General features: G+C 58.6%; 1 protein-coding gene across 1 annotated transcript in view; it reads left to right on the top strand.

Moving 5' to 3' along the window:
- The window catches only part of LMO2 (LIM domain only 2), a 9,793-nt gene extending 236 nt beyond the window's left edge, over nt 1–9,557 (top strand). Inside the window, exons 2-3 of the mRNA XM_008063793.1 lie at nt 2,897–3,112; nt 8,635–9,557. Coding sequence (XP_008061984.1) covers nt 2,897–3,112; nt 8,635–8,854 — 436 coding nt within the window. The 3' untranslated portion in view covers nt 8,855–9,557. The remainder of the gene's footprint in view (nt 1–2,896; nt 3,113–8,634) is intronic.
- The last annotated feature ends 541 nt before the right edge of the window (nt 9,558–10,098 follow it).

Raw genomic sequence — 10,098 nt, 5'->3', positions numbered from 1 at the left:
CGACTCCCGAGGCAGCCCCGGCTCGTCGGGCCCGGCACCCCTCCCGGGTCCGCAGTGGGGCCTGGGACCCCGAAGTTGGGACACCATCTGGGGCCGGGCCAGTCTTTCCGGAGCAGCGCCTCCCGCTCTTTATCATGGTCTCTGCGGGTGTGGGGTCAGGGAACCAGACTCCCAGGAGCCTTGGCCCCACCTGCCTGGCGCCCAGCCCATGCCCCCAGCCCCGTCTTTAGCGGCGGTAGGGGGGCAGGGGGTGTTTAAGGTATCATTTTCCTGTCAAGGCAAACGCCCTTTTAAGAGTCATTAGCGGTCTGGTGTTGAGAATTCCTGCTCCTTTGAAGTCGCCCTCTAATCCTTTGAAGGGATTTGTTACACAAGACCAAAGGGCTGGTTAATGACTTGTCCGTTGGTGCCTTTAAGGGGCATTTGTTTTGTCTTTTCCTGCTTTAAAAGACCCGTGCCTTCCTGCTGCAGGCACCTCATCTCCGCTTTCTGTGGTGTTCATTTACCGGGTTTGCCCCCAGTCACCAGCATAAAAGCCCACGTGTGTCACGAGGCAGGAAGGGCCCCCCTCCAGCGGGCACGTCAGCTTCGCCCTCCTCTTGAAGGGCAGGACGGGTGCTGTCGGGGGCTTGTCGTCACCAAAACAGCTTCCTGAAACCAGTTCCCAGAAGAAAAACAACGCGTGTGTGCAAAGCAGCGGGAGCCAGGTGGTCTGCTCACGTTTTGTAAACTTGGAATAACAGCAGTGCTGGGCTTCAGAGACTGGGCCGGGTCCCAGCAGCCCCGGCAGAGGTGGACTGGGTGAACCTGACGCTGTCCCCATCGGCAGAACCCGGTCCCTAACCCTTTTCCTGGAAGACCAATCTGGGGGTTTCAGTTCCCTAGAGGAAGTCTGCTCTTCTCAAAGTTTGTGCTTTTTTGCTGAGGTTGGAAAACGGAAGTGTACTGACTTCACGCCACAGCGGACACCCACTGGTGGAGGCCCACCCACTGGTGGAGGCCCAATGCTAATGGAAGCCCAGCGCTGATGGAAGCCCACCCACATCAACCTTTGACTGACCAGGGAGGGTGAGGTCCAATCCACACGGACCAGCTCGTTGAGAAATTGCTGCAGCACGTTGTTTTCCCTCTTTTAGAAATTGTTGAGAAACTGTCCCAGAAGTCCGGGCTGATAGGAGACGCAGGCAGTGTTCAGGCGATTCTGGGAGAATCTCAAGTCTTCGGTGGAGGGTGAAGCCCAAGCCCATTCGTCATTCAAATAGAGTGTGATGTCGACACTTGCTACAGAGGTGGGCGGGGCCAGCATCTCAAGCCTCCCCTCTCTGTGCCCTCCGGCTCCTGGCGGCTGCTTGTCCCATGCCTCCTCAGAGCCACTGGACTCACAGCCGTCTAATCCCTAAGAATAACGAGTATCATCTGCAAATGACAGCCTCGCCTGGGCACACGCAAGTCACGTGTAGACAGAAAGCCAGAGTTCGAGGACATCAATGTCCGCCCCATGCCGGCGGCCCCTCCTTTCCTGCTGTGATCCCCAGAGCCGTGTGTCTGAACCCCAGGCCGCCCTGCACCGGCTCAAAACACGCACTCCTCTCACGGCTGGTGGGCCGCATAGCGTCAGGGCACCCCATGTGGTCCAGGCCCCAGGAGTGTCTTGAAATCCCTGGGTGAGAGCCTCTGAACTGTGGAGAGAGGAGGATGCAGTTCTGAGATGACACTCGTGGACAGGCGGACCGGGAGGGATCAGAAGGGAGGGTGAGGCCCTTGTCACCGTCTGCAGGAGCAAAGAGAACATGCCGGGCATCACTGGGTCCTTACAACTGTGGTCCTGATTTTTTTTTCCTGGCTTGAGTGTCACGTGTTCTGGTTCTGAAGATGGACTCGCGCGCTGCTCTGAGACTCTGCACAACCAGCCTGGTGTCAGCACTCCTGAATGTCCCCCAGGGAACACGTCCCGCTTCACGTGACAATTACCTGAAGTGTCAGAGCGTGTCACCCTCAAGGCCCTAAGCCCCATGGCCCGAGACGCGTGGGTGTTGAGCGTGGTAGCCCCCGACTGGTTAGGACACAAGGTACCCCGGCTGTGAGCCCCTGGAAGCAGGAGACAAAGATTTATGCCTCTGAGGGGCCAGGAAGAAATGCCCATAGGGAGTTTCACAGCTGGAAGAAGGTCCATTTTTTGAAACATAATAGCTATTTAAAAACTAGGTGTGGAACCGGGCGTGGCGGCATGCATCCGTAGTTCCAGCTCCTTGGAAGGTGGAAGTGGAAGGATTGTCTGAGCCCAGCAGGTCGAGGCTGCGGTGGCCGTCGACCATGCCCCAGCACTCCAGCCTGGAAGACAGAGTGAGACTCTGACTCCATAAAATAAAATAGAAATAGGATTCGTGTTCTAGCCTGGTGGCGTTTTCCTTTAGGAGGGAGAAGCAGCCCGCTCCCTCTGGGGGTGCTCCCCTGCCCTCTCCCCGGGCTCGTGCGGTCAGAGGCCGGAGGGAGGATGGCAGCCGGGTTCAGCAGGGCCTTGCAGGTGGTGACTCCGGGCCATCAGCCGCCCAGGCGGTGTGCAGCCCTCCCGTCTCGAGAGCCCCTGGATCCTGAGCCTGGAGGAGGGAAGAGGAAGGACTGAGCAAGAAGGAGTGCCCGGGGAGAGTGGGGGAGGCAGGAGGCACTGGGGAGGTGCCGGGGCTGAGCATGGCAGGGCACAGTGCCCTGCAGTGGTCTTGGCACCCTGGGGGCCCTGGGCTGCCTCCTAGAGGCTCCAGGAAGTGAGGCCGGCCCAAGGCTGGTGGGGCTTTGCCCTCAGGCTGTGGCCACACCTCCTCCCTCGTGCCCAAGGTGGTGGCTGAGCGGCTGCCCTCTGGTCCCCGGCCTCCCGTCCCTGACGCGTGCCTGTCCGCAGGGAGCCGGTGGACGAGGTGCTGCAGATGCCCCCGGCCCTGCTGACATGCGGCGGCTGCCAGCAGAGCATCGGGGACCGCTACTTCCTGAAGGCCATCGACCAGTACTGGCACGAGGACTGCCTCAGCTGCGACCTGTGCGGCTGCCGGCTGGGCGAGGTGGGCCGGCGCCTCTACTACAAGCTGGGCCGCAAACTGTGCCGCAGGGACTATCTCAGGTAGGCCCGGGCCCCGGGGAGTTGCGGGGGGCGGGGGGCAGGAGGTAGCCACGCCAGTGCCCATACCAAGGAGCCTCGGGCTGGTCCTCTCCAGGAAGCGCACCACCGGGCTGCGTTCCTGTGTGGCGAAACACTCAGATTTTCATTTCAAAATTATCATTATTTATTTCATCTTTTGTGATTTTTTTGAGTCGGAGTCTCACTCAGTCGCCCAGGCTGGAGAGCAGCGGCATGCTCACAGCCACCCCAGTGTCAACCTGCTGGGATCTGGCCATCCTTCCGCCTCAGCCTTCCAGGTAGCTGGAACTTCACAAGCGCACTACCATCCCTGGATAATTTCTTTATTTTATTGTACAGACGAGGTCTTGCCAGGTTGTCAGGCTGGTCTCAAATCTGCAGGCTCAGGCGATCCATTTGCCTCGGCCTCCCAAAGTGCTGGGATGACAGGCTTGAGCCATTGCTGTTTTGTTTTGTTTTTAAGATGGGGTTTCACCCTATCACCAAGGCTGAGTACAGTGGCACTATCACAACTCACTGTAGCCTCAGCTTCCTGGGCTCAGGTGATCCTCCTGCCTCAGCCTCTGGAGCACCTGGAACTACAGGTGCATACCACCATGCCTGGATAATTTTTTTTTTGTTTTTTTGTTGAGACAAGGTCTCGCTATGTTGCCTAGGCCGGTCTCAAACTCGGGCTGAAGCGATTCTCTCACCTCAGCCTCCCAAAGTGCTGGGATGACAGGCGTGAGCCACTGCGCCCGGCCTGCTATTTTAGAGGGCAAGGGAATGACAAATGCACACATCAGAATGGTGGTTACCTGGCAGGGACAGGGATGGGACTGTGGGGAGCACAGGCAGGGTCCGTGGTCTGGAGGTTTGGTTTCCGCGTGGGAGGTGTTCTTGGAAGCTCGTGTAAGTGCTTCGGAGCCCATGACTCCTCCGTGAAGCACTGGCAAACTTAAAGCAGAAAGCCTGTTTTCTGTGGGCTCCTATGTCGGTTCTTGCGGGAGGAGGTAGAGGTCGGAGTCCCAGCACCCTGGCATTCTGGGTCTGGGACCTCACGCAAGTCACTGGACCTAAACCTCGATTTCCTCATCTGTAAAATGGGGGTGATGCTTCACTGCTTCCGAGGACGTGGTGGGACTTTAATGGGTGACGTGCATGATGTGCCGGGCCGGTGCAAGTGTCCGCAGACGGCAGTTGCACCTACGAGCCACCAGCACTATGTGGGTCGTGAGCATTGTCCACGAACAAGGGGATGGAAGAGTGGGCAGGCATGACGGACACTCTGCCATGCCTCGCGAGACGGCTGCCGAGGACGCTTCCCTGCCCTGGTCGTACTGTCACCGTCCAGATTTTCCAGCCCTCCATGAGTGCCTTTGCCTGGAACGTTCTAGAGACTTCTTGTGTCATATGAGCTGCTGGTGGAGGGGAGAGCTCCCTGAGCCCTCTGCGGTCAGGTCCGCTCAATCGCGTGGCCATTGGATTCCTGCCAGGGGCCCATGGGGTGTGCGGCCCTGACACTTGACACTTGGGGGACCGTCTAGACGACTATACCCGGCTGCAGGCTGGCTCTCCCTCCAGACCCGCCCGTAGCACATTCCACCTGAAAACCAGCAAACTGCAGGCAAGTCCACGGTGGAGAATGTGGTTTCCTTAGCGCTGAGACTCGTGGCGCAAGCTCTGCCTCCTGCGTACCTGCTGCAGTCCCCACACATCTGTGGCTCCCAGAAAATGAGTGGTGTTTCCCGTGACCGTGATGATGATGTTGGGCCGTTCTCTTCCTTTCTTTCAAAGTCACAAGGGAGCAGCTGGGGTGAACCCTGGCCTGCCCTTTTCCCTCCCAGGTCACCGAGTCGGCAGAGGCGACAGGTGCACGCCTCCTGCTGGGCCCACCTGGGCCCTGGCGAGTCATGGGCATCTTCCGACATGAAGCACAGAGTGGCAGGTCAGCAGAGCCCAGGCTTCCCAGTCTCTGCTAGAACAGCCAGAAAGAAAACCAGCACTGCCCGGGCTTGTTGATCTTTTCCATTTTCAAAAAGGAGAGAAAAACATGGTCTGGGCGAGCCCGGTGTTAATTAACTCGTGTCTCGTGACACGGGGTGATTCTGCTCCTGCCACGTTCCCCGGCAACATGTTAATTAACTCCCATCACTGCCACGCTTCCAGCCGCCCCTTCATACTTACATTATTGTTATTAAAATGGCAGCACAGGCCTGAGGTGGGACGCCCTTGGCGGAGGAGAGAAATGGCGTGGGATGGCCTTTCAGCCTTCAGCCGCACCTCGTGTGCCCGGCCACATCCTCTCACGAGGATCCTGTGGGGGCTGGCCCTTCCCCCAGGATGGCTTTTCCCTGGGAGGATTTCCAATGGCTGCTGGGCCTGGCACGACCTTTCCACCTTTTGGCCTCCTTGGCCACAAGCGCCCTGCAGCCCTCAAGCCGGCTGCCATGCTGCTGGGTCACTGAGAAGCTCACGGCCGTGTTGATGTCTGTGCCCAGAAGATCCCGATGTCTTTACAGCGTGTGGGCTGGGGGCCCTCAATCTCCCAGTGGCTTGCTGTCCACAGCGGGAGCCTGCATCCGTCAGGGCCAGAAGTAGGTGCACTCCATGGACCCCAGGACCCCACCAGTGACAGACCCTGTGGGGCACGCCAGCCCTGCAGCCTTGCCTGGAGTCAGGAGCTACTGAGGCCCAGAGTCCTCCCGGTCTGGCCTCAAGTTGGTTTGGCTCCCTCCCTCCCCTCCTCCAGTCTTTCCTGAGGACCACCGTTAGTCAGTCCCTTGCTCACAAATCCTGACCTCGGGGCCTGCCTCTGGGCTTCCCAGCCCAAGACATCAATTCTGGGTGCCAGAGTTAGCACTCTAGTCGAGTCCTGGTTGATTTTTACTAATATCAGAGTCTTGGACACCAGAGCTGGGTGTGTCATGGGGGCCCTTGTTTTACTGTGTGAGTCAGAGATGCCCGAGAGGCGATGCTGTGTGTCCAGTCACCTGGCGGGTCAGCGCTACAGCTGGACCTGTCTTTGTCTCCCCTGCCCCGTCCTCGTCCTCCCCTGCCTTGGCTGCCTGGCATGTGTTGCAGTCTACCCCTGACCTCCGTTTCATCAACTCCCCCCGCCCGAGGGTGCTCATGTCCCAGGCAGCGGACGCAGTCCACACACACTGTACATCCGTGGATGGTCCTGGCTCAGGCCAAGTTCCGCTCACTGAGCAGCTGGGAAGGCAGAACTGCCGCTCCACTCCGGGCCTCCTCTGTGGTGGTTCCACCGGCCCCACCATCTGCTGCTCTGGGCTGGGCGTTCCCCAGTCCTGGCGGGGCTCCCGGGAGGCTTGCAGACACGGGAGCTGTCCTGTGGAGAGCAGGCCTCGGAGACGTCGTCTGGCCTGGCCCTGACCAGGCCCTCTGCCCACGGCTGTCCTCCGCCCTCACCTCCCACAGCCTCTCAGAGCGCCCCGTGAACTCTCAGATGTTCTGAAGTTACAGGAACTTCTGATGAAGACAGACACATTCCTGACGTCCCAGAGGGTTTCTGTGGGCAGCACCTACCCACATGCCGCGTCACGGGCCGCATGCAAGACTGCCTCTGCCATGAGACTGGCGTGGTTGGGAACAGCCCGAGACATGTCCAGACACAGTGCAGGGCTGTGGCTCTGGACACAGCTGTACGCTCAGGCCCTGAACACACCATGCGGGGCCCTGGCTCTGAACACACAATGCAGGGCCCTGGACCCACAACTGCGAGGCTCAGGTCCTGGACATACAAAGCAAGATCCTAGACACACAGCACAGGGCCCTGAATGCACAATGTGGTTCCCTGACCCTGGACACACAACACAGGGTCCTGTCCTTGGACACACAAGGCAAGACCCTAGCTCTGGACACAGAACTGCAAGGTTCAGGCCCTGGACACACCATGTGGGGCCCTGGCCCTGAACATACAACACAGCGCTCTGGACACACAACTGTGAGGCTGAGGTCCTAGATATACAGCACAGGGCCCTGAACACACAATATGGTTCCCTGGCCCTGGATACAAAACACAGGGCCCTGGCCTTGGACACACAATGAAGGAACCTCGCCCTGGACACACAGCTGCAAGAATCAGGCCCTGGACACAATGCAGGGCCCTAGACATACAATGCGGTGCTCTGGACACACAACTGTGAGGCTCAGATCCCAGACACAATGTGAGATCCTTACCCTGAACACACATCGTGGTCCCCTGGCCTTGGACACACAACCATGAGGCCCAGGCTCTAGACACATGATGCAGGGCCCTGGCCCTGGACACAGGAGTTCGACATGCGCCCGGCCCTTCCAGCAGCGAGAGAGGGACATGCAATGACTGTCACCATCTCAGAGAAATCAAAGGTCTCGCCAGGGCCACTTGGGGCTGGCCCTGACCTTGGCACGGGGTCTTCTGTGCCCAGTGCTTCTGTTACTCTGCGTGTCCCACTGATTTTTACCCCCGAGCCCATGCCGTGTTCTCTGATGTGCCCATGAGCACACAGGGTCTCCTCCCGGGGAGTCCAGGGAGGTGGGGCCTGAGCATGGGCATTTCTGGCCCTGCTGATGCAGCCGGTCCCAGGAGCACTTTGAGACCTGCTGCACCAAGCTGAGCCCCATGGCAGCGAGTGTGCCGGCCCGACACAGAACATTGCCCGAAATGAGTGACCGACTGAGGCTCAGGGGTCTTGATTTCACCATCAGGAGGGAAATCTCCCTGAGAATCCTGCTATTCCCAGGGGCAGGTGCCCCACCACTCTGAGGTGCGTGCCCGGCACCGCTTGTCTCCAGCGATCGGGCAGAGACCAGCTGTGCAGCCTCTGGGGTGTTGGAGGCCAGCCTTCCTGCTGGCAGCCTCCCTGGCTGCTGGCGTGGCGTCTGGGAGCCTCGAAGCAAAGCATGCCTTGATGTGTCACATCCCTGGCCGGCTCCCTCTCCAGGGGGCCCCTAGGGTCTCCAGCTCCTCTTCTGAAGTGGGGGCTCCTCTGGGAGGAGACACGTGACACCCTAACAGAGCTCTTCAGCCAGAGGCCTGTCCCCAGAGGAGGGCCTGGGCAGCCGCAGGCAACAGGGTTGCTGAAGGCGGGAGGAGGACTCAGGAGAGGAGGGGTGGGCCAGACCCAGACGCCCCGTTTCCTCTGAGTGTCTTTGCAGGGGCTGGCCCTGTCCTTCCCTGGCCCCCATTCCTACCCCTTGTCTGTCGTTCCCCTTGGCCATCAGTTCCCCTTTTGGCTGTCAGCTCCCCCCCCCCCCCCCCCAGTCCCATCCTCCTTGGCCATTGTGCCCCCTCCTTGGCCATTGGTCCCGTCAGGCATTAGTTCCCCACTCGACTGTCAGCCCTCTCCTCCTTGGCCGTCAGTACCTCCCTCCTGGCCACTGGTCCCGCCCTTCCCTGGCTATCACCCACCCTTCCTGGCCCCGATGACGCTCGGCGGCCACCGCCCCTCCACCACCCTTCTCAAGCCCCATCTCCCGGCCCGTCCCCATCGCTCAGCATTTCTTCCTTCCCGCCCCAGGCTCTTCGGCCAAGACGGCCTCTGTGCGTCCTGTGACAAGCGTATCCGCGCCTACGAGATGACGATGCGGGTGAAGGACAAGGTCTACCACCTGGAGTGCTTCAAGTGCGCCGCCTGCCAGAAGCACTTCTGCGTGGGCGACCGGTACCTGCTCATCAACTCTGACATCGTGTGCGAGCAGGACATCTACGAGTGGACCAAGGTCAATGGGATGGTCTAGGCCGTGGCTCCGGGGGGTCTTCCTCTCCCGGGGCTGGAGGACGGGCCGGGGGCTTCTTAGGGGACGGCTGACCTGTCCCGGGCGCCGAGACTTAGCGCACGGGACAGGATGCCAGGGCCCGGACTCAGGGGCACAGGACTGTCCTTGGGAGGATGAGGGCCACCGCCGTCCATTGTCACCAACATGATTAGCTGGAGGAGGGACATGGAGGGCCGAGCGCGCGCCGTGATGCCCTGAGTGTCCCATCTGCACGTGGAGTGGTCGTGTGGAGACTTGCTACAATGACCTGGACCTTGGCTGGCTGGAGATGGCAAGTGATTTCTCTTCTCCTAGCTGTTGTGACAACCCTGTTCCAGTCGCTGTCCTCCACAGGGAGGGACAGAGAGGAGTGGGCACTCTTTTTCCTTGGCCACTTTCCCAAGGCCTTAAGCTTTGGACCCAGGAAAACTGCATGGGGACACATTCCAGTTGAGAATAGAAAACACAACTTTTAACCAAACCATTATTTAAAGCAATGCTGATGGCTCGCCATTTCCAGACACCTTCGTTTTGCGGTGAGGGGTTCCACAGATTGCTTCTATACAAATATAAATCTCAAAAAAAGTTGTTCAACTATTTTATTATCTTAGATTATATCAAAGTATTTGTTGTGTGTAGGAAAAAACACTCTGCAGACTTAATAAAAATGACAGACTAAAGCCCAGTGTTACTTGATGATGACTTATGAATCGGGATGGTGGGGAGACACTCTGCTTTTCTACAGCAAAGAAGGAAGTAAATACACGATTTATTTTTATTTTTATTTTTTTTTGGAGTTGGGGTTCTCCCTCTGTCACCCAGGCTGGAGTGCAGTGGTACGTTCTCAGCTCACTGTAGCCTCAAGCTCCTAGGCTCAAGCCTCAGCCTCCCAAGTAGCCGGAACTACAGGCACACGCCACCACGCCTGGCTAATTTTTGATTTATTGCAAAGACAAGGTCTCGCCAAGTTGCCCGAGTTGGTCTTGAACCCACGGGCCCAGGCAGTCCACTGGCCTCAGCCTCCCAAAGTGCTGGGATGACAGGCTGAGTGATTTACTTTTAGATTAAATAAAAATTTCCCTTGATTGCAAGAGTTTGTACAAGGCAGGCAGATTACTGTGTTACTGGCGATTACATAACAGGTCATCATGGCCAGCCATTGCCTTTGGGAGGCGCGTAACCTAGAAAGGACACGAATGCATGGAACAGCGTCCCTTTGGGAGAGA

The sequence above is a fragment of the Carlito syrichta genome, unplaced genomic scaffold (genome assembly GCF_000164805.1).
Source record: "Carlito syrichta isolate Samal-C Ts95f unplaced genomic scaffold, Tarsius_syrichta-2.0.1 Scaffold99398, whole genome shotgun sequence".
Lineage (NCBI taxonomy): Eukaryota > Metazoa > Chordata > Mammalia > Primates > Tarsiidae > Carlito > Carlito syrichta.
The sequence above is the reverse complement of the archived record's forward strand: the minus strand, read 5'-3'. Positions and strand labels throughout refer to the sequence as shown.